This window comes from Condylura cristata, unplaced genomic scaffold (assembly GCF_000260355.1).
Source record: "Condylura cristata isolate star-nosed mole 26May11 unplaced genomic scaffold, ConCri1.0 scaffold00022, whole genome shotgun sequence".
NCBI lineage: Eukaryota > Metazoa > Chordata > Mammalia > Eulipotyphla > Talpidae > Condylura > Condylura cristata.
In genome coordinates, this window is record NW_004567123.1 from 25,699,710 (window position 1) to 25,722,322 (window position 22,613).

General features: G+C 60.8%; 2 protein-coding genes across 6 annotated transcripts in view; one reads left to right on the forward strand and one right to left on the reverse strand.

The window, feature by feature from the left end:
- Positions 1-1,950: 1,950 nt before the first annotated feature.
- Positions 1,951-16,495, forward strand: LPIN3 (lipin 3). 5 transcript variants are annotated; one of them, XM_012728409.1, is made up of 21 exons: positions 1,951-2,083; positions 5,583-5,708; positions 5,821-6,020; positions 6,967-7,062; positions 7,899-8,179; positions 8,460-8,543; positions 9,017-9,137; positions 9,300-9,639; positions 10,337-10,436; positions 10,545-10,705; positions 11,082-11,175; positions 11,273-11,342; positions 12,908-13,000; positions 13,084-13,127; positions 13,734-13,869; positions 14,784-14,932; positions 15,037-15,123; positions 15,567-15,719; positions 15,892-16,006; positions 16,091-16,194; positions 16,333-16,495. In XM_012728409.1, exons 2-21 carry the CDS (start codon positions 5,687-5,689, stop codon positions 16,475-16,477), a joined length of 2,595 nt encoding a protein of 864 aa, XP_012583863.1. In that variant the 5' UTR covers positions 1,951-2,083; positions 5,583-5,686; the 3' UTR covers positions 16,478-16,495. The 5 variants fall into 5 exon arrangements, with proteins under 5 accessions (XP_012583863.1, XP_004687444.1, XP_012583866.1 ...); XM_012728410.1 differs by lacking the exon at positions 1,951-2,083 and adding an exon at positions 3,013-3,115; XM_004687387.2 differs by lacking the exon at positions 5,583-5,708.
- Positions 16,496-18,201: 1,706 nt separating this feature from the next.
- Positions 18,202-22,613, reverse strand: part of EMILIN3 (elastin microfibril interfacer 3) — a 14,590-nt gene continuing 10,178 nt past the window's right edge. Inside the window, exons 2-4 of the mRNA XM_004687013.2 lie at positions 21,454-21,576; positions 20,341-20,564; positions 18,202-20,079 (exon numbers count right to left, since the gene is read on the reverse strand). Coding sequence (XP_004687070.1) covers positions 18,236-20,079; positions 20,341-20,564; positions 21,454-21,576 — 2,191 coding nt within the window. The 3' untranslated portion in view covers positions 18,202-18,235. The remainder of the gene's footprint in view (positions 20,080-20,340; positions 20,565-21,453; positions 21,577-22,613) is intronic.

Consider the following 22,613-nt stretch of genomic DNA (forward strand, 5'->3'; position numbering starts at 1 on the left):
CCAGGAGGATGTGCTGGGTATGCTGCTGTGAACCACAAACTTGATCTGTGGTCCCTGACATGCTCAGCTCAGCGGGGTGTCAGAACGAGTACACTGCCAGAGGCTGCTTTGTCTCCGCCACCCCTTTAAGATCACCAAATCCCAGACGATTCAGATAGTTCAGGAAACAAGACTGTCAGAAATCCAATTTCTGCAAGAAACTTGACATCGGTTTTTTCTTTCTAATGAGAACTGAAGAAAACAATTTGCGTTCCATTTAAACACATGTGAAAATATTCTCGGATGCCTTGTGTGTGTCCTGCGCTGTGTTCAACGCGTTTTATTTAGTTCAGAAGTTCTCAGTTTGGGTTGGGGATTACAATGACCTATGGAGATGGTTACAAGTAACTCCCAGCCCCCACCCCCCTCAGGCATCCATATTTGCCCAGCGCAACCTCCTTCTACCAAAGTACAGCCAAGGTTGAGAACCACTGACTTAGTTCACCCCAGCTAATCCTCACAATAAGTCCGGCTAGGTGGCTTTAGCTCCATTTTGCAGGTGAAAAATACGGAGGCCCAAAGAGGTTAGATGCTGCCACGTCAGACCTCCCCTTCCCCGGGTCCTCCAGGGCTTGGGATGTTTTCAGGAGTCACTGTTACATATAATGCTCTCACAGACTCGCTTGTGACACGGTGCTGCCCTCAAGCCATCTTGAGATCATTTCCAATGGGGCTTTTCTGAGATACCAGCCAGACTTGCCCTGGTTCAGGACTGACACCAATGAGTTGCCCCTCAACCAGCACAACCAAGCCACTTGCCAAGCTGGGTCACAGAACACTGGCAGCCACCTTGGATTCTTCACCACCCAATAGTCTCAGCCAGGCTCTGTGCCCTTGCGCGCCCACTCCTCCAAGCGTTCCTCCAAAACCCTCCCTCTTGATAGAACAAACTCCCTACCTCCTCCTTTTCAGCTCATCTTCGCTGGGGCGTACATTCTCACAAGTTGTCGGAGAAGTCTCTGATCCGGGGTGTGTCGCGAGACGCAGATCCGAAGGGAAAACCTTTCCCTGACTCGAACTTCTCCCGAAGCGCGCAGGCAGACGGACCCTCCAGCCTCTCGCGCACCTGGACTCACCTGTGCAGCTCGCGCCGCGCGGGCCCTGGAAAAGCGCAAGGGATCGGCCAAAAGGCCGGTCAGTGCCTGCCCTCTGCTGGCCAGTGGCGGTAGTGGCAGCAGCGGCCGCTCCCCCGGCGGATCGGATGGGAGGGTGGGGGGCAGCTGATATTGTGAAGCTCCTACTGTGTGCAGGCCCTGAATTGTGAGCTGGGGATAAGGATGGACGCAACCGACTTCCACGGAGTCCAGGCTCAAACGAAGAGACAGACCACCGTGAGTCATTCAAGCAAATATGCAATGACAACTGTGGGCTATGGGAGCCTATGATACCGTGGTCCCGTCCAGTATGGAAGGAAGAGGTAGGACGAAGAGTGGACATGTGTGTGTGTCAGGGAAAGCTGTCCCTTAGGAGGGGATGCTTGAAGGCCAGGTGCCTTCCAAAGTCACACTATATCATCTCAAAAATCCTGCAAGCTGGGCCGCTATCTCCATTCGCAAAGCAAAAAACAGGCTCTACACTGGGGAGAGAATTTACTAAGGTCACACAGCGAGCTGGAAGCAAAGCCTGCAAGGAAATAAATCTACCCTTTTCGAAAATTCCCGCGTTCCCGCCGCTCCCGGGTGTGGAGAGATGGCGGCCCACACGGGCGTGGCGCCCAGTCGCCACGGGGCCTGGGGGCGGGGCCGGGCGGGGCGCGCGGGGCGGAGCCTAGTTCTGGCCCCGCCCCAAACTCCATTGGCAAAAGGGCGCTCTTGGGCGTGGGGCCGGATGGGGGCGGGGCCTCTCGGGGGCGGGGCCTGGAAGGATCCGGGCCTGCGGCGGCGGCCCCTGGTTTGTGGAAGGGGCGGAGCCGGGATCTCACCCGGGCCGGGAGGAGCAGGAAGCGCCCAGTGAGTGCCGGGCGGGGACCATTCACCTGTTGACTCCGTGCACTCGAGTAGAGGCGGCGGCTCCGGGTCCCGAGGTCCGGTGGGCAGTTCCCCAGGTAGGGCCGAACCCGGGCCGGAGCAGAGGCACGCCTCTTCCCGTTCGTTTGTCCTGCCGTCCGAGCCTCATTACTTCCTGTTCGTGGGTCTGAGTCGTCTCTGGCCATCCGAAGGGAAGTGTGGCCCCCACTTAGTCCTGCTGGCCAGTGCAGGTGGGGAGCCGTGACACCCAGCGTGCGGCGTCAGGGGAGCAAAGATCGTCAGCCTCCGAGGGGCGCTGGCCTAGCTCACCAGCTGGCTGTGTGACCCTAGGCGGGGAGCCCAGCCTCGCTGGTAGTGCTGGACAGGAGGTGATCCTTGCCCTGCGTGGGGCTCTGAGACTGGCCGGTCTGATGCTTACCTGTAGGCCACCTGCTGGGGACCTGGGGTCTGGAGCTTCCTTCCAGTGCACAACCAAGTGTTTATCTTGGCGCTGCCTCAGCCTCCTTCCCCACATCTGGGAGTCCAGAAAGGTTGAGACGCAAACCCAGGGCAGCTCACTCTGTTGCCTGTGGTGGGGCTGTGCTGGCCTGGGCTGATGTTCCAGAGTGGGCTCTGGCCCTGGGTGCCCTGCCTGGAGCTCCCCAACTCACTTTGAAGATAGAGGGGCCACCAGCTTGAGATAAGCAGACTAACCTTTCTCAGCTGTGGCAGCGGCAGGGCACCAGAGGGACCATAGTGCCCACAGGGCCAGCTCAGGGGCCTGTGGCTTCACAATGGCAGCCCAAGTGCTGATGCTGCAGCTGCTTGTGGGCAGTCATGGTGCGCTAGAGCTTTGCAAGGATTAGCTCAGTGATCACTCACGCATCCCTTATGTGGTCCCCATTTCAGAGGCTGGAAGGACGGCTCAGAGCAGTGAAGAGACTTGTGCTGGGCACAGCCTGGAAGTGGGAGAGAGGACTAGAACCCAGGCATTCCAGAACCTTCCCTCGGTGCCTTGTACCACCTGTGCTCGAAGTGTCCAGTAATAAAGCCTTGGCTTGGACCACAGGAGGAGAAAGAAGAGGAATTAGGGGCACCCCTGAATCCTGGGAGGAATTCTGCTGACTGAGGTCTCCTGGGGGAAGATGAAGCGTTTGACTTTAGATATGTTAGTTTGAGGGTGAGGGGTGGTGGAGGGGATCCATCACTCTCTCCTCTGTCTGGAGAAGGCCAAGGCGGTAGAGCCGGGTCTGGGGGAGAGGAGGTGCCTTAGGGATGGGTGTAGGTAGCAAAGTGTTGCCCAGATGTCACTCTCAGGAATCCCCTTAAATGCTGAGCAGACAGCAGTGGTGGGGCATCTCCTCGTGCAGTGGGGAAACAAGGGAAGGATGTGAGTGCTGAGAAGGCTCTGAGAACTGGAGACCATGTTTCATAGAAGGGGAAACTGAGACCAGCAAGTTACTTGCCTGAGAATATTCATGGGTGGCTTAGAGTGGGACCCAGGTGTCCCTCGGGTGCCACCTGCCACTCAGCTCTTTCTCCCTACCTTGGTGGCCCTCCGAGGGCACGTTTGTCTCCTGGAGACACTTGAAAGCATTTGGAGACAAATTGGTTGTCACAGCTCTAATGGGTCTTGACCTAGAATGCTGCTAAACACCCCACAATCCTCCCTTGCAACAAAGAGGGCTCAGTGGGTCACCCCGAGCCCCTCCCTCCCCCACCTCAGCTCTTTGACCTCAGCAGGGCATGTAGCTCAGACTTGGGCCTCCCACTAATCAGCTCCACCCCGACCCTGCTGGCCCTTCCGTGTTGCACCTTTATCCCTGGAAGCTTCTAGAGGCTTCCCCTGTTTCCCTGAGCACAGTGGTCTAGTGCCCTGCCGGCCATATATCTGTCTGTCCTCGCCAGTGTGTCCAACTCTCCAACCTTATAGTGACCGAACTTGGTGTCAGAAAGGGAGAAACCTAACTGGTGGTGTTCACCTTGCACAGCTTGGAGCCTGACAGATAAACAATGCATTGAATTTGAGTGACATTTTATGGGTCCAAAGAACTACCTTTTACCCCAGATTTTCATTTTAGCAATTCTCATCGTACCCTGTGTTTGTGTCATGCTGACATACGCTAGAAGAATCTACTGCCTCGTCCAGGGTCCCAGGACTTGCCTGAGAAATGCTGAGGTCTGGGCATCACGACTTTTGCAGAACTGACCCTGGTCCATGAACACGGAGGGGGTTGTTCTCAAGCATTGGCGGGCACTGGTCTCTCCTGGACTTTTGTTAAATGTGGATGTTGATTTGTGAGGCTGAGTGGGGCTTCAGGTTCTACGCTGAGTGGGGCTTCAGGTTCTATGTGTCTCTGATATTTCTGGGCTGGACCCTATTTTGAGTGGCAAGGCATCGCAGGGCTGGACAGCTGACCTGTGGACCAGGCTGCACACGGGACCATGGAGGGAAAGGAGTCAGGCAACTAGGCTGTGAGCATGGCCCTTCCCACCTCTGGTCAAAAGCTTTAACCGAGTCCATTAGCTGCTTTGAGGAGTGGTTGCCTGGCAGGCTAGTCCTCCAGGACTTTGGTGCAGGGTCTGAGAGAGGGAAGTGCCAGGGGCGGTGGACAGCCTGGGGCCTGGTAGGCAGAGGAGCAGAGGTCACTAGCCTACAGCCTACAGGAAGGGCTGAAGCTAGTAAGGAGCAGGGCACCATGCCAGCTTGGAGGCGGCTCTCATTATGACGCTGGTTTTTCTCCAAGACTGCTACAACCTCCTGCTTCTGGCTCGCCCGGCCCTGCCTGGTGTGCTGGTGTGAGAGAGCTGGAGGGACCGGTCTGGCTGGGGGAAGGAGGGGCAGCCTCAACGGGCCAGCAGCCAGCCCAAGGCTCGGCAGCTGAGCTTGCATCTGAGAAACGGGCTGAAGGGTGAGAACGATCACCCTGGAGTCAGACTGTGGGCCACGGACAGGCTTCTGGGAAAACGGGAAGGAGTTTGGGGCTCAAAACTGGGGATTCTTTCCATCTCTTCTAGGGGATGCTCTGCTTAGAGCATCGGAGGACACAGAGCTAGGCAGAGCCTTAGGTAGCTGGTCTACCCCCACTCATTGTGGGTTCCTACAAATCTGCCATGATGGCCTTTATATTCCTAGGACCAGGAGACGAGAGCTGAACCCATTACTCAGGTGAAAAAAATCGAAGCCCCATCATCCCCCCACTTTTGGGAAGAGCTCAGCTTTCACAGCTGTTGCTGGTATCCCAGCAGGGTGAAAAATCATCAGGCTGCACCCCCCCACTATTGCACCCCAGCGAGGGGTGCTTCCCGCAGCCTGTTCCCACAGTGGGGCCATCCCAGTGGCTCACACCAGGGCTCTGCGACCACACAGGCTTGGGTTCAGATCCTAGCTTCTCGCGGCATTGGTGGAGAGCCCGGGGAAGTCACTCCACCTGCCAGAGCCTCTCTTGGCTTGTCTGTAAACAGGGATAATAACACCTCGCGAGCCACGCAGCTTGTGGTGAGGATGTAATGAGCCCTGCCACGGGGCACCGCGGTTAGTCATTACTCACGGCGTTAGAGACACAAGGTGCCTTACTTGGTGCCCTCACTGGACAGATGTGGGGATCGGCCCTTGGAAAAGGGTCGCGGTCGACCAAGTGTCCCACGGCGTGTCGGCGGGCGACTGGAGCTAGACCCACGTTGCATGCACCTCCCGTCGCATGACTGCTGCCCTCTGCAAAGGTACCCCAGAGGGGACACCGTAAGCCTGGGACCTGGGGGTCACACCGAGGAGCCTCCCCTGGACATGAGGGGACCAGAACTTGGTCCCAGCGTCGCCACCGTTCTTTCCCAGCACCAGCCATGAACTACGTGGGGCAGCTGGCGGAGACCGTGTTTGGGACGGTGAAGGAGCTGTACCGGGGCCTGAACCCGGCCACGCTGAGCGGCGGCATCGACGTGCTGGTGGTGAAGCAAGTGGACGGCTCCTTCCGCTGCTCGCCCTTCCACGTGCGTTTCGGCAAGCTGGGCGTCCTTCGCTCCCGGGAGAAGGTGGTGAGTCCCTGCCGGCCAGCGGAGGGCCCCTGGGGGTGGGTGTGCAGTCCCAGGCGAGCACCCTGGCGCCCGTTTTGGATTTTCATGGTTGGTTTGGGAGTTTGGTCTGAAAGGATCCCCACTTTCCCCTGGAAGCCGCAGTGGATACCTCGTGACCCCTGGCTCTAGCTCACGGAGACCTCACCTGTGTGTTCTTGGCAAGTCACTTCATCAGCAGAGTGGCTGTGTTCTCACCTGCCTGGTGAGGGTGGGCTATGAGGGAGTTAAGTAGGAGCTAATAACACTTGCCAGGCCCAGGTATGTGGCGACACTCCAAGGCCAGTTCCTCTCCCCTGTAAGCCTGTGCTGTTTCCCTAGGCTCAGGTAAACGCGCCAGAGCTGTGTGCACACCAGGGTCTACTGTGGCCCCACCACGTTCTGGTGACTGAACTTTCTTGAATCCTAGTAGGAAAGTGTAACTCACAGGAGACAGTGTGGCCCAGTGGCCAAGGGCCTGGGGGAGGGGAGTGATTCAGACTAGTCATAATCTCACTTGGCCACTCCCAGCAAATTCCTTCACCCTCCAAGCCTGGTCTCATCTACCCAGTGGGGTGAACAGCAGGATTTACTGCAGGGGCATCAGTGGAGATAAAGGGGAGAGTCTATGTCCATCACTACAGAAGCTCTAAGAAATGATCATCTGGGGACAGTCAGCTGTGTGTCACACTCATAGAAACCAAGGCATACATGGGGGGACAGAGGCAGAGCCTAGAGAATGTGGGGGGTTGGTCAAGGAAAGCTGGGGGGGACTTTCTGAGAAAGGGGAGTAAGTAGAGCCCCTCCATGTGGGTAGCCCGGGGCACACCAAGGTCTGGGGAAAGGGTTTCAGCAAGCATGGTGCCCGTGTCTCCCAGACCAGCTGGGAGGCCACTGGACAGGAGCCTGGGAACCCTACTATCCATTCTAGGTGGACATCGAGATCAACGGGGAGCCAGTAGACTTGCACATGAAATTGGGGGACAGTGGAGAGGCCTTCTTTGTCCAGGAGCTGGAGAATGGTGAAGTAAGTTCCTAGCTGGCACTGCCCAACTGCTTCCTGGGTGGGGTTCTTGAGATGCCCCAGCCCCGCCCCGGGAGCGCCCATCTGTGGGGATGTGAAGCTGGGAGGATCCTTCTTGAGGAGCCCTGGGCAGAGTTGGGGAGGGCAAAGAGGCAGACTTCATTTCTGGAAAGATTTCTCAGAAAAGGTCATTACAGCTGGACCCCAGACGGGTGCAGAGGAGCCTTCTTGGGCAGCGGAGGGTGCTGAGGAATGGCCAGGAGGTGGGCTTGGTCGATGCAGATGGACTGTGGCAGAGTGCGGGTAGGGCATGAAGAGAGAGAGGTGTTTGCAGAAGGGAGGCAGAAGTTTTTCAGCTGTTTGAGCTTAACAACCTTTAACTGAGCCCCTATGATATGCCAGGTACTGTGCAGTAGACTCGCAGAGGGAATGACCCCTGCCTCTAGAGATGGTTCCCAAACTAACCTGGGAGACATGTAAACAACAGAGGGTGGAACTATTGTTGCATCTAAGGGGGCTGGAACTCAGCTGGGGACAGTCAGGGCAGCCTTCCTGGAGGAGGTGACACTAATTGAGTCTCAAAGGGGAAGTGCATGCTTCTCTCTGGACGGTGTGTATCATGGGGCACCCTGGGCTTCTTAGGTGCATGCAGACCCTGGACTTGGGGTTGCTTTGTTAGGTGCAAGGCCATGCTGGCAACACCTCTGTCGTCTGCACGCCTGTCTCCCTGGCCCCAAATGAGCTCGCTCCAGGGACTCAGTGCTCAGGATAACAGTTGGTGAGGTCACCTCGCCTCGTCCCGGCTGTCACCCCTCAGCCTGCCCTGGTCTGCTCCACAGGAACATGTGCCTCCCCGTCTGTGCACGTCGCCCATCCCTTGGGGGGGCCTGTCTGGGTTCCCCTCTGACTCCCAACTGGGCACAGCCAGCGAGCCAGAAGTGGTGACTGCGGGCATGACCAACACAGGGCGGAAGAAGAAGCGTCGCAGGAGGAAACCCAGGCGGAAGGAGGACGCCGTGGCGACCGACTCCAGCTCCGAGGAGCTCGAGGCGGGCACTGAGAATGAGCTGTCCCTGCTGGAAAGGCCGAGGCCAGAGGCCCCAAGGAGTGTGGGGCCCAGGTGGGGGACAGGGCAGTGGGGGTGTCCCTGGGAGCAAAGCGCTGTTCCCTCTGCTGATGCTGGGATCTTTGGGCTTCCACCTCCGTGAGCCCTGCTTTCAGGTGCCCGTGCCCTGCCAGGGTGCCCTGCCCGGGGTGCCCTTCCCAGAATCACCCTTCCCGGGTGCCCTGCCCAGGATCACCCTTCCCGGGGTGCCCTGCCTGGGGTGCCCTGCCCGGGATCACCCTTCCTGGGGTGCCCTGCCCTCTCGGTGACCGTTGATGTCCCTGTGGTCCCTCAGCAACATCCAGTCAGAAGACGAGTCCTCATCACAGCCCAGAGACATCTACCCCTACTCAGACGGCGAGTGGCCTCCCCCAGCCAGGTGAGAATCAGGTGGACAGCAGGTGGGGCTCAGGCCAAGTCCCGGAGTCATTTCCATTTACTTTCTCTGGTGGCTAACACCATGAAACCTATCTGTATCTCCTTTGCAAAGTGCTCAGGTTGCGTGCCCATACCTTTTACTATGGTCAAATACACATCATGTACATCTACCACTTTAACCATTTTAAAATGCACACTTTTGGGGCATCAACTATATTCACTATAATCTAGTTCAGAACTTTTTTGCCACTGTGGTGGCACCCTGTGCCACTCAGCAGTCTCAACCTTGCCTGGTTTTGGTTTGAATTGCCTTCTTACTGTGGATTTGTTGGGGTTCTTTGCATGTTTACGTAGTTTTTATAGCCGGCGTGGGCACAGGTACGATACCGTGCTCGTTAATGTGTCATAGCTGCCCCCGGGCTGAAGCAGGTCTGGCAGGCTGGCCTGGGGGCCCCTAATTCCGGTTTCCTGCAGCCTCCCACCCAGTGCACTGGAGTCCCCCAAGAGCGACTCGGAGCTGGAGCTGAGGACGCCTGAGCCCAGCTCCCTGAGAGCTGAGTCCCACATGCAGTGGGCCTGGGGGAGGCTCCCCAAGGTGAGTCCCCCCCGCCTCTGCCCCACCCTTGCCTTTCAGTGACTCTGCGCCTCTTGCAGTCTGGAATTGGGATGACTGAGATGTGAGTCACCCCTCGGGCCTTGTGGGGTGTGGGAGGCAGGCCTGCCCAGCCCACGCTGTCCCCCACTTGTCTGATTGCAGGTGGCTAAGGCCGAGTGGCCCGAGTCCTCAGTGCTCCCCAATGTCCATGCCGAGCCAGCCTCTCCATGCCAGGGGGAGCCCAGCTCCCCTCCTTCCTCTGGAGCAACTGTGGATCCTTCAAGGCCCCCAACCTTGCAAACAGGGGCTGGTACTGAACTTCTTCAGCTTAAAATAGACCCTGATCTGGATGGTCACTCTCTCCTGGCCCCTGAGAGACTGGAAACCAAGACTCAGAGCTCCAGGGACACACGCCCCCTTCCTGCCTTGAAATCATGGAGCTGGACCACTCTGGACGTCTCTGTCCCCACCAGGCAGCCAGAGGGGGTGTCCAGAAGGAAAGGTGAGAGATGGCTGCACCGTTCTCGTAGCTTCTCTGGCCTCAATTTATCTCCTGGGGTAAATGGACTCTGGACCTTCCAGCACACTTTGAGCACATACGTGTGCCAGGCACTGTGCTTGGCACCAGCCATCCTGGGGTTCACAGTCCAGTGGGCAGACAGATGACACAGGCATCCCCTGGGCGACGGGACAGAGTCCTCAGTCGGGATGGGGCCTGTTTGAATCACGTGGCCACTCTGAACGGGTGGCGTCTGAGCTGAGACATGGACAGCGGTCCCGCCAGGTGGAGATTAGGGGAAGAGAATCTAGGCAGCGGGAAATGCATGTGTGAAGGCCATGAGGAGGGAGAAAGGGTTCGTGTTCTAAGAGCTGAGCTGGCATGTCTTGAGTAAGGCAGGGGACAGGGAGAGGAAGCCGAGAGATGTGCAGAGGCTGGCTCAGAACCAGACGTGTGCTCACACCAGTAGTCACTGGCTCTCGATGCCTGTTTAAAATTAAGATTGACAACTCCGCCCCAGCACGGTTCACATGTGCTCAGTAGCCAGGGGGCTGCTCGCCACCAGTTTGGACAGAACAGGCACAGGCATGTCGATCATTACGTTAAGTCAGCGGGACGGCATAGGGCAGCTAACGGCAACAGAGTGCAAACACTGCTGGGCACAGGTTAGGTCTGCGGGTCCCCTCTCCTTTGCCCTCAGGGTCCCTGAAGAGAAGCCAGCACCTGGGCCCCAGTGACATCTACCTGGATGACTTACCCTCGCTGGATTCTGCGAATGCAGCCCTGTACTTCCCCCAGAGGTGCCTGGCTTCTGGGGGTGTCAGACTGTCTTGGGTTGGCGCCTTTGGGGGGGAGTGATGGGGGCCGGCTGTCCAGTCTCCTTATATTCACGTCACTTTTGCCCCCAGTGACTGTGGGCTGGGGGCCAGGAGGTGGAGTGAACCCAGCAACCAGAAGACCCTGGGGGACCCCATCCCTGAACAGGAGCCAGAACATACTTCAGACACCCCAGACAAAATAGTACTGTCCCTCTGTGGAGGACTGACTGAGGGCCGGGACATCTCCCTGGGTATGTTCCACCATGGCCCGCGCTCCTGAGGATTGGCAGTGAACAAGGGAACCGGGGGGTGGGGGTGAGGGTTAGATCAGAGGAGAAGACCCTGGGGCTGGGCCGGGCAGCTCTGGAGCCCACACTCAACCAGCAGGGCAGAGCACGGCACTCCTGAGGTCCTGCGGCACATGCTTGGGGCTGCAACGTGGCTTACTGTGACTCCTCCGTCACCAGTGCCTGGGGGGAACAGAAAGCCCAGGGGGAGGAGCCCCGCTAGGTCATGGACCAGCGCTGGGGAAGCCTGAGCAGAAGAGTGCAGGGAGCTGGTAGGAGCTGGGGCAGCGATCACATGGGCTGTGCCAACCTCACCCTCACTCTCTGCCTGTGTGCCCAGAGAAGTTCAACCAGCACATCGTCTCCTACCAGGATCTCACCAAAAACCCCAGCCTCCTAGATGACCCGAACCTGGTGATCAGAGTCAATGAGAAGTGAGTTCTGGGCTGGTCTGTGGCTCCCCGAGTCGCCCACCCCTCGCCTGCCGCTTCAGTGACTGCTGCCCCACGACACCCCGTTCTGTCTCCCCAGGCATTATAACTGGGCTGTCGCTGCCCCCATGATCCTCTCCCTGCAAGCCTTCCAGAAAAACTTGCCCAAGGTAATGGTGAGAGCGCCAGTGGACCTCCTGTGGCACTGTCAGAGCCTTGGGGGAGTGGGGCTCAGCTGGGCGTGGGAGGTGGGCAGAGGTGGGCAAGGGGCTGGCAGGCCGCATGACTCCCTCTGGGAGAGGAGACCGAGGGGGCCCGAAGCCCTGCCTCTGGCTGTGTAGACCATGTGAACCCTTCCTGGGTTTCCTGGCATGGCTGGATCTTGTTGGAGTTAGACTTTAGGGGAGCTCGGGCCAAGCCAGAGAAAGATGAACTTTCTACAGGGACATGCCTTCAGGGGGAGGTTTGCAAGCTAGAAGACAGGGGTTCCACTTCTCACCGAACCGTGGTAACCCCCCTAGGCTAGGCTCTGGATGTGCGCTGGCTTTCTCAGCACACACTTGTTGAATGCCTACTGTGTGCTGGGCCTCACCTAGGAATAGGTAAGTCTCCCTAGGCAGATAGTTTATCCAAGGCTCGACCAAATGAGTGAGATTCAACTGTGAATACCAGGAAGGAGAGTCTGGGATGCTCTGAGTCTACAGGAGGGGGTCTGCTGAGCTAGCACCCACCGGCAGGTATCTAAAGGAGCGGCGGGCTTTAAGGGCTGAGGGCAGGGAACAGCACACGCAGATGCTCAGAGGCAGGAAGGAACCCAGCCTCTGCACCCCCCCCCCCCCCCGCCACCCAGACTGGTTTGCATCTGCTCCTTCTGCCTTCTGGAGCCTCCCATGAGCTGCCCCACCCTGGCCCACTGTTCTGGACTCAGGCTTGCCCGGAGAACATCACTAACCAGCTGCTGACAGCTGGCGCCTCCCTTTCATGCTGCTCAGCTCTGCACCCAGGGCCGGTGGGAAGGAAGAAGGCCACTCTCCTGCTCGGTCTTCCTCACCATACCCAGACAGACCCACTGCTTGAGACCCCTGGGAACTCCCAGACTTACTCCCAGTCAAAATGGTCACCCCGGGTCACCCTGTCGACAGAGCCCCAGCCCAAGTTCTCTTGACTTGGATTCTTCAATCTGTCTTTGCAGGAAACGGGTGTGTCTCCTAGGTGAGCCTTGGCCTGGGCTCTCCCTGGGTTAGCAAAGTCTAATCTGCATTCTTACAAGGTCGTGTAGCCCCTGCCAGACAGTGATGTCAGCATTCAGAGAGGGAGGCCTCACATGGCGAGGAGCACTGGCCGTGGTCTTGGAGGTTGCAGGGAGCACGGCCTGTAGGCTGTCCTTCCTCTGCCACCCGGTGACATCATGCAGGGAGCCTGATCTTGCAGAACTCCCAAAGCACTGCCTTCAGCCACTCCAGTAGGGAGATTGATACGCAAGACTTGGAGGCCGGGCTGAGGGACGGGTTCAGGGAGGGCAGGTGGCCATGCCCCTTGGTCACCTGTGCTTGGCCCCACAAAGCGTTGCTCAGAACCCCGGGGTAGAAGCGGGCCTGCTTCCTCGGTGCCCAGCTATTGACCCAGCACCTGGCTCTGTGATGAGTTCCAGATCCAGGTGCAACGGGGCCCGGGCGAAGTGAGGAGGGTTTCTGTGATGTCGGGGAAAGACGCTGTGGTCTTCATCTGCCCACAGAGCACCGTGGACAAGCTGGAAAAGGAGAAGATGCCCCGGAAGGGTGGGCGGTGGTGGTTTTCTTGGCGGCGCAGGGACTTCCCAGTGGAGGAGGTGAGTGGCCAAGGCAGGGGGTGGGGCCAGTGCAGGCAGGAGGAGGGCAAGGGGGGCTCACTAGCTGGACGCTCTCCCCACAGCGCAGCGCCCAGAGGGAGAAAAGCACAGCCCGGGAGCACCGGGGGTGAGTGGATCTGGCCGGGGCCCTGCAGCTGCAGCCGGAGCCTGGGGGAGATTGGGGAGCAGGGTCCGGGTGGACAGGGATGAGGCCGTGGTTGTCATTTTCCAGCCACTTCCTTTTTCCTGAGAAATGTCCCCACTTTCCAGAAGGGAAAACAGACCTAGAAACACAGCAAAGCTCCCTCAGTAGAGTGGCAGAGCAGACCGGTGCCCAGACTCCTGGCCCAGACAGGGCCGCCAGTTGAGGAACAGGGCCGTCCCCAGGGGCCAGCTGGCCTTGCGCCCTGTTTTACGTCTGAAGTGACTCGCAAGGCCCGAGGTTGGGAGGAGGGTGCTGGTCAGGGGCCAGCTGACTGAAGCTGAGGCAGGTGCCCCTGGGAATAACCCTCAGGGCAGGGGCCCGCATCCGACTGTGCGGAGCCGATGACTGGAGCTCCTGGTCTCCGTTCCTTTTGTTACCTTTCTGGGTGAGATCCCCGGGCTGTGCCCACCTGTCTGCCACCACCCCCAAAATGGGGCACCGGGGGAGAGCTTCTGATCCCCCGAGAAGTCTCTGAGGGCCCCAGGGCCTTCAGCTGGGGGAAGCGGCCTGAGAGCAGGATACCCACAGGGAGAAGACTGATGTCCTGAGCAGCGAGGACGACGCCCCCGACAGCCCTGTGATCCTTGAGGCCCCCTCCCCGCCACCCTCTCCGGTCTGCACTCCTACCTACAAGAAGTCCCTCCGCCTCTCCTCAGATCAGATTGTAAGTGTGTGCACCGTGCGTCCGCATGCCAAACCCTAAGTGCGCCTGGGGTGCGGGAAGGGGACCGAGAGCAACCTGCCTGAGTTCCTGGGGCGGCCCGAGACACTTTCACCAAAGCCCAGGATCCAGCCCCGGGCAGCCTCCCTGCCGGCCTCTGCTCCAGCACCCCCGGGGGAGGCTGGCTTCTCTGATGCCCTCACCGGAGACGCCCTGTGTCGCCTGCAGCGGTCGCTGACTCTGGTCTGTCCTTGAAGCCATGGTGACGGGACTAACACTGATCACAGCCCCTCGGACTTCAGCAGCCCCAGGCCTGTGGGTCCTGTCCTCGCCTCAGGACTAGTGGCCCCGGGATGTTTTCTTCCCGAGTGTGGCTCCACGGTCAGACAGTGCCCAGGGGCGCGGGCCAGCCTGGTCAAAGCCCCTGGCTGGAACAGAGGGCTCACACCCGTCTTGGGCTGGTCGGGGGCCTGGAGCTGTGGTCACCATCTGTGGCTGAGGCCTGCCCTCTGTGGAACAAGGACAGGGCTAGAGCTCTCTCTCACAGCCCCCAGCCCCTGGTGGGGCTGTCTGTGAAGACCCCAGCAGGATCCCATCAATTTAGGGGGGTTTCTCCCTGCCCACTGCAAAGACAGTCTTGGCGCTGACCTGAGGAACCTGGGCAAGGGCCAGGGGCTTGGCCTGGTCTGTGGGCTCTGTCCCTCAGGAGCACGAGGGTCTGGCTCCTGGGCCATAGGGCCGGCCCCTGCACACCTTCGTGTCAAGGCCACCCCGGCCCACAGGGGTGTGTGCATGTGGCTGCCAGATGCATTCAGGAAGACTCTAGAGTTGGGCCTGTAGGCCACGTTTTGGGATGGGGTTGGGGTGGACGCACTGTCTGTGGTGGGTCACAGCTCCCCCCTTTACCTGGCTCCCAGCGGCGCCTGAACCTGCAAGAAGGTGCCAACGATGTGGTCTTCAGCGTGACCACTCAGTACCAGGGCACCTGCCGCTGCAAGGCCACCATCTACCTGTGGAAATGGGACGACAAGGTGGTCATCTCAGACATTGACGGCACCATCACCAAGTGAGGCCCCGTGGGGAGGGCAGTTGGGGGCTGGAGACTCGCTCCTCCCAGTGGCCATGCTGGGGCTGGGGTCTGCCTGGGAATGACCCTTTCTGCGGCCCTAGGTCAGATGCCCTGGGCCACATTTTGCCCCAGCTGGGGAAAGACTGGACACATCAGGGCATCACCAGCCTCTACCACAAAATTCACCTGTGAGTATCTGGGCGGGGCCGGCCGGGGCCCCAGGATGTGAGTGGGAAGACACCTCAGGCTCTACCCTGGAAGTCAGGCTTGGGCACCAGCAGAGCCCCCAAAGGAAGGGCCTGGCGGGTGCCAAGCACTGGGAGCGACTATGCTCTTACTAGCTCTGTGGGGCGTCTCCTGGGGCTGCGGGCCCGGGGTGGCTCTAACTGACCTTCGTGCTACTGGGGAACCAGTGGGCTGCGGGAGCCCCTGTCCTTCCCTGGGGCGGCTGCTGAGGCCTCCATTGTCAGGCCTGGCCCTGCTGTTCTCCCAGGTCACCTCCCCGCAAAGGCCTCTGGGTTTGAAGGCCGAGTTGAGGGTTGGGCAGAGCTGGCTGAAGCCAGCAGGGCAGAATGGGGGGTGGCTGATCTTGTGTCTCTGCATCACCCCTGTGTCCCCCTGCACTCTGCAGAAATGGGTACAAGTTCCTGTACTGCTCAGCCCGGGCCATCGGCATGGCTGACCTCACCAAGGGGTACCTGCGGTGGGTGAGTGAGCGGGGCTGTGGCCTCCCCAAGGGCCCCATCCTGCTGTCTCCCAGCAGCCTCTTCTCCGCCCTGCACAGGTAACCACCCATATACAAGGCAGGCCCACAGCCCCTGGGAGGTGGCCGGGGGTGCGGGGGCTCCTGCCAGGCCAGGCCAGCTGCAGGCTGGGACAGACCCAACTCTGCCACCTTCTGGTTGCTACCCCCTCCCTTTCACCCCCTTCCTGGCCCACGGTCCTGGCTGCCCCAGAGAGGTGATTGAGAAGAAACCAGAGGTGTTCAAGATCGCCTGCCTGAGTGACATCCAACAGCTGTTTCTGCCCCATGGGCAGCCCTTCTACGCCGCCTTTGGGAACAGGCCCAACGTGAGTGCGCCCCTCCCTGCCTGCGTCCGCTCCTGCCCCCCCCCAAGCCCCCCAGCCTGTCTGACCCGCCTCCTCGTGTCCTAGGATGTCATTGCCTACCGGCAGGTGGGCCTACCTGCATCTCGCATCTTCACAGTCAACCCCCGGGGAGAGCTTATCCAGGAGCTCATGAAGAACCACAAGTCCACGTGAGGCCACGCCCTGCCACGTGTCCCGCGGCCCCGTGCCCAGCCTCTCACTCTGGGGACTCCCTCTCGCAGGGCCCTGGAAGGACGGAGGCTGGGCCTGGTGGCAAGTCAGGCTCACACCAGCCCGTCTGCCCACAGGTACGAGCGGCTTGGCGAGGTGGTGGAGCTTCTCTTCCCGCCCGTGGCCCGAGGCCCCAGCACAGACCTGGCCAACCCTGAGTACAGCAACTTCTGCTACTGGCGGGCGCCGCTGGCCACCGTGGAACTTGACGCTCTGACCTGAAGCAGCCCTGCCTGCCCTCCTCCCTGGCCTGGCCCGGGAGCGACTGAGTGTAGGGGTAGAGTCCACAGAGCCGGCCCTAAAAGGGAGCAGGGGGCCGTGGGCCTGTCGGTGGCCAGACTCCTCCCCACCTCCGTCCTGCCTCTGCCAGCTGAGCAGAGGGGTGGGGCAGCTGCCCCAGGCCTCAGCTTGGTCTTGGCTTGAGGCAATTAAACCATCCTCACCTGAGCCTTTGCAGGGTTCTCCCTGCCCCCGACGCGCACCTCTGTCCCTGTCATCCTGGGCTCTTGGCCCACATCACGGTAGGGCAGTGACAAGGGAGGCCCCACTGAGGCTCAAGGCCTGTTCGCACAGGGAAGGGGACAGCGATGGGAAGAACACAATGCTCCCCGCCCCCCTAAGGGTCTGGACCATGCCCTCTGAAGTCCCAGCCCCTGCCTGCAGCTCTTGAGCTGGGCATCACTGCTGTCCCTGGGGGTGCCCTGGCATCTCAGTACATGCTACACACCCCACCCCCAGTCCTCCAGAGCCCCTCTGGCCACCAGGGCAAGCCAGGGCAAGGGGTAGGGCTGCCAGTGGACCTTGCCCGCACCCACCCATTGCCCCTGCTCCTCTCCACACCTTCCTGGGGATACAGCCCCAAACCCTGTGAGGACACGTGTAGACCTCCCTGCCACCCTCCCCAGGTTCAGCCCCGCTGGCTGAGGCGACTCTTACCCCAGAAGCTGTGGGAAGTGGGGGTGAACCCCACCCCAGCCTCCCCTCCTCCTGTCTTGGTGAAGAAAATGTCCTTAGATGAGTTAAAAGCTTTAATCCAGGGCTGCCCTCCCCCAAGAGCATCCCAGTGGAGGGAGAATACCAAGTGTCAAGCAACCAGAAGGCAGGACTGCAGGCCCGCACATGCTGCTGTGTCCAGGCACTTTCCAGGCTGACCCGTGGTGATGCCGTACCTGAGTTTCTCACTACTCCTGAGCATCCTGGCTGGGCAGAGGCTTCGAGGGAGGCTGGAAACAAGGCTGGGTGCCCTTCCCCTTCAGTCTCCCGCCAAGGAAGGTCTGGTCTCATGCAGGCCAGACATACATAAATGCCACTCTGGACAGAGCCCATAACCCCAGGAGAGACTCCCCAAAATGAAAATGGAAAGACCACATGGATACCAGAGGGCCTGAAAACATTGTGTGGGGGGGAGGGGAGGGCGAGGAGCAGGGGAGGAAAAGATAAATCAGGGTGGGTCTCCAAGCAAATCAGCTGGCCCCAGCCCCTTCCCCTGGGATTCTATAGCTGCCTAAGCTCTCACCTTTGGGGGAGATGAAAAAGAATGAAGAGTACTCTCGGCTGAGTCATGGTGCCTCTGTTCCATCCTGAAGGACCAGTGAGGCAGTGGACACCTCTGGGCCTTGGTTCAGAAATAATATCCGTGAAGCTGCCTGGGGTGAGGAAGTGCCCGGGGCACCCCTTCCTGCAGAAACCTAACCTGGTGGCCGGGGAGAGAAGCCAAAGCCTCCGGGGGCTGGGAGTGGGAGATGTGATCGGCCCCCGGCCCCGGGCATAGGTCTGTGTGCAGGTGTGTCTGTGGAGAGTCATCTGCAGACTGCAGTGGGAGGGCCCGGGTCTGCCTGCTTTCAGGGGTGCCGTCTGGCTTGACGTTATCCTGAACCGTCCAGAGGATGGAGCACCGAGTGTGGACTTCGGTGGCTGGACCGAGACTCTTCCTTCAGTGGCCTCTGCGCTGGCCAGAGGAGGCGAGGCCAGGTCTAGGCCTCAGGGCGAGGTCCCCAGCAAAGGCGGGGCCTGAGGGTTGGGTCCTCCCTGGCTCACCCAGCCATCCTGCCCTGGCTGTGCCTGCTCAGCCAGCAGGGCCCGGCACTGCAGCAGGTCATCCCGGAGCCGGGCGATGTCCTGAGTGTGCTGGGCCAGCGTGCGGTTCAGCTGGTCCACGTGGCCCCACAGGCCGCCCCCGGGCCTGAGTGACTCTGGGGACGAGCTGTCCGGGCCCTCGGCCGGCAGGCCCAGCCTCCCGCACACCCCTTCCACCTGTGCCACCCTCTGGTCGAAGTGGCCCACCGCGTGCTGGAATTCCCGCGCGGTGTCCTGGCAGCGGCTCAGCCCAACGGCCACGTCGGCCACACCGGCCTTGAGCTGCTCCAGCTCCCCGCGCAGGCTCAGGACGTGCCTGCTGCCAGCCCGGAGCCTCGAGCCCTGGCTGCTGACCTGCTCCTGGATGGCGTGGACCTCGGCCTCCACCTTGCGTTCCCGCTCTTCCAGGGAGGTGTTGGCGGCCAGGAAGGCATCAGAATACTGGCTGACGGCGTCACTGAGGCCCGTGAGTGACTTGCTCACTGAGTTCAGATTGACCTTGAGGAGGGTGATCTCGCCTTGGAGAGCACTCCCTGCCGCTTCTGCCAGCTGCCCCTGGACCTCAGCCACGGTGCCATTCAGCTGCTGCAGCAGGGTGGCGTGGCTGGCAACCTGGCGTGAGAGCGCCTCGCTCCGGCTCTGCCAGGCCTTCACCTCCGCCACGAGATTGTCCAGGATGGCTGAGGTGGTGCTGGGGGTGCACGAGGTCTCCAGGGAAACCAGCCGCTGTTCCAGGACGGCCAGCTCTGTCTGCACGAGGGGCCGTGCCGCCCTGCCTGGCGGGGTGCTGTCGAGGCCCAGCTCCCTGGCCAGAGTCACCAAGCGCTCCTCTAGGCTGTGCACACGCTCTTCCAACGTGTTTCTGAAGCCGCTCACTCCCCACCCCCCCTCCTGCACCCCCAGACAGCAGCCCCTCCCCGCGTTCTCCGTCCCGTTGGGGGTCTCCAGGCCTTCCAGCAGTCCGTCCACGCCCCCTTCCAGCATGGCGGCAGAGAGTTGTGTGAGCTCATCTCTGGTGAGGGGGCCGGGGCCCCTCTGTGTCTCCGCGACAGCCTGCAAGTTCCTTTCCAGACTGTCCACGCGGGCACTGACCAAGGCCACCTGGCTGCAGCAGCTGCCCCCGCCAGCCACGCTCAGGCCCTGCAGCTGGGTACCCAGCTGGGAGAGCTCCCGGCGCAGGGCCAGCTCCCGGCCATCCAGGCTCTGGTGCAGCCTCCGGCTGGCCGCCTGGCCCTCCTCACACTGCTGCCGCACCTCCTGCACACGCAGGTCACACACGCTCTGCACGTCGTGCAGCTTCTGCTCGAAGCCATCCAGGAGGCTCCCCCAGAATCTGTGTAGCCGCTGGTCCACGTATTCATCTAGCAGGGCCAGGGAGGTGAGAGGAGATGGGGGAGCCTCCCGCAGTCGCTGCAGGTGGGCCTCGTGGTCCAGGGCCAGCTGGCGCACCTCGTTCAGCAGCTGCACCTTGGTCTGGAGTGTGTTGCTCACCTCTGTCACCTTGCTCAAGATCTCGTCCAGGGCAGGTGTGAGTGGCCCTCCAGCCCTGTCTCCGGGGCGCACAAACCCCTCCGGGATGACCCCAAAGCCTACAGGGGTAGCAGGAGCCTTGGGGCTACCAGTCATCCTGTTGGGATCCTCATGGCTGGCCGCCAGGCCACTGAGGGCACCATATGCTTGTGCCAGGCGCTGGATATCACCCTCCAGGCGTGCCAGCCGCTCACCTATCAGCCCTGGGCCTTTCCTTCCTGGGAAAGAAGAGACACCCGGGGTGTGACTAACCCGGCTCCCGCAGCTTGTCCAGCTGCCAGGCCACCTGGGACATTTCCTGCTCCCTAGTGCCCTTCTTGCTGGGTGTAGCTCCCTCAGCTTTGGGAGCGGCTGCTGGAGCTCACCCTCACCCCCAGCTCTGCTGGCGCTCAGCCAGTCTGGATGAGCCCCTTCCGCACCCCCCCCTCCCCCAAGCATCCTGATCAGCTTGTAGGGGCTCCAAAGGAGGGCGGACTCACCGTGTGGGCTGGGAACCACCCTGCTGGAAGGAGCAGGCCGGGAACCGGGGTCCAGCTGCGCTGAAGGAATCTGGGGCTCAGGCTCCAGCTGAGGTGGGGTGGCCCTGTGGCCCATGAGATGCTCAGGGCAGCCTTGTCCAGTGAGGCCAGGGCAGCAACGCCAGGCAACATGTGTCATGGTCTTGTAGCCAACCTTGTATGTGGGTCTGAGCACCGTGCGGTACCTGGGCCAGGGTGGAGAGAGGGCAGGACCTGTACCTGTGGGCTGCAGCTCTCCTGCCCGCTGGCAAGCGACCTCGCCCCTGGCTGGCTTTCAGAACCCTGTAGACACTGTCAAAAGGTCTGTTTCTCCATCTCCACACAGCCCCCAGGCGGTCTCCTTTTTCTGTGTTGAAGGTGATGGCAGAATGGGTGGTGGCAGACTCGCTAGGGGAGGGTGCAGGCAGAGGCCCCGCCCCTCCTGCTTGGGGCCAGCCAGGATGTAGCCCCAAGCATCTCCAGACCGGTTGGACCCCCTGTAGCTCAGTGTCACCCAAAATTCCACTCTAGGGTCACCTGCTCAGCTGTGTACCTGTCCACTCACTGCACATTGGAGCCAACGGGTTTGTCTTCAGACTTGGGTTTGACTTCTCCAAGTACAAGCCTGTGCTGGATCCCACCTGTGCAACGCCACAGGCCCCCACACGGCCCCACCTGTCTGGCTGAGCCCAGCGATCTGGCTTCGCTACCCACCCCCTTGGCCTGCCTCTGCTGGCGCCTACAGACCTCCCTGGGTCTGCCCAGGGTCCCTTCCAAGTGGCCCTCCACTCTCTCCCTCCCAGCCGGCCTCCCCGCCTGCCCTCGCCCAGCTTCATCTCCGGTTTCCTCTTTGCTTCCTGCTGCCTCTGCCCTCTGCCTCCTCCTCTGGCCCCCTTGCAGCTCCTGGACCCTAACCCAAGCCCGCCTCTGCTCTCCCTGGCCGCCTCCAGCTGGCTGTGTCGGGGCTGGTGAGGCTCTTGGGAGCCAGAGGAGTTACAGCCCTGTGGGCTTGCTGCTGCTCACAGTTGGGGTGGTGCTTGAGACCGTGCCGGGATGGTGCCCAGGGGTCCAGAGTAGGTGGGCAGGGGCACTCACGTGACTGTCCCAGGGCACTTGGGGCCCCGTCCGCACTGCCGGTACTCAGCCTTTATGTAGCTCTCTGCTCCCTCCTGCAGGACACAGGTCACGTTCCTCTGAACCACATAGGCGCAGAGAGCCCTGCAAGGAGAAGAGCATGCTTAGAGGAGCTAGGCCAGGCCCGCGGGGCTCCCGGCCCACGAGGCTCCTGTCCATCCCCTGCCTGTGGACCTCAGCAGGAGGCCAGCTCCCACTTCTCTCCTGTCCCTTCTTGCTCCTGGGAGCCCGGTTCCCTGGCAGGCCAACACATGGGCCCTCCGATACCAGTTTCCTAAGTGGATGGGTCACGGGCTAAGTTCTATAGGGACCCAGGAGCCAGAGGTGGCTGTTCCACCTGCGGGCTCCCCTCTGCCTCCACGCCTGGAGAAGAAGCCCACCAGACTCCCTCTCACAGGCCTTGCCACCATCTCCACCCGCCAGCTACTTCACTAGCTCTCAATTCCTTGGAGCTGCCAGGATTCTGCCATCCCAAGTTCCTGCCCAGATGCACTTTCCCCTTCCTACCTAACATTCCCGAGGAATGCATCCCACCGAGCAGTTTTCTGACCCCTGCCTTCGCTGCAGGCAGTGCCTCACCCTCACAGCACTTCTTGTATCACCTGCACCAGGAAGCCTGCTCTGCTGTGTCCTGGCTCCAGACTCCGCCACAGGGGTGTGAGGGCCTCTCCTCCTACAGTACCTCTCAAATCCAGAGGGTGCAAATTGAGCTAGCCTCCCACGCAGAAACCTCAGCTCACCTGACAGGCCAGTCAGCAAGCCACTGTCTACTAAAGACCAGAAGCTGTGGCTAGACCACCACTGAGCACGGGCCAGGACCCAGGAGCCCTGCCAGCTCTGCAGCCCAGAAGTTGGGGGTCCTAGTGGGGTGCTAGGGCCAGGCTGACCGCGAGAGGGGGCGGGACACGGAGCACAGGGCTCCACCCCTTACCTAGCCGGGTGGGGCAGGGGAGAGCTGGGAGGCCCAGGCGCGGGACTGGGAGGGGGAAGGCGCCCCTGCGCGCTCCCTCCACCGGCGGCCTCCTCCTCTCCCCCCACCTGGTCCACTACGCCCGGGGTTTGCACACAGCGCAGCTGGAAAATGTTACTTCTCTGGAAAGGTTTCCGCGGGCACTGCCAGG

What these genes read in the sequence shown, in the direction of transcription:
- LPIN3 (XM_012728409.1), top strand. Translation starts at nt 5,687, where the DNA reads ATGACTGCTGCCCTCTGCAAAG. An exon ending in GGGCCGGGACATCTCCCTGG is followed by an intron (nt 10,706 to 11,081) that starts GTATGTTCCACC and finishes CTGTGTGCCCAG; the next exon opens with AGAAGTTCAACCAGCACATC. An exon ending in ACAGCCCGGGAGCACCGGGG is followed by an intron (nt 13,128 to 13,733) that starts GTGAGTGGATCT and finishes GGATACCCACAG; the next exon opens with GGAGAAGACTGATGTCCTGA.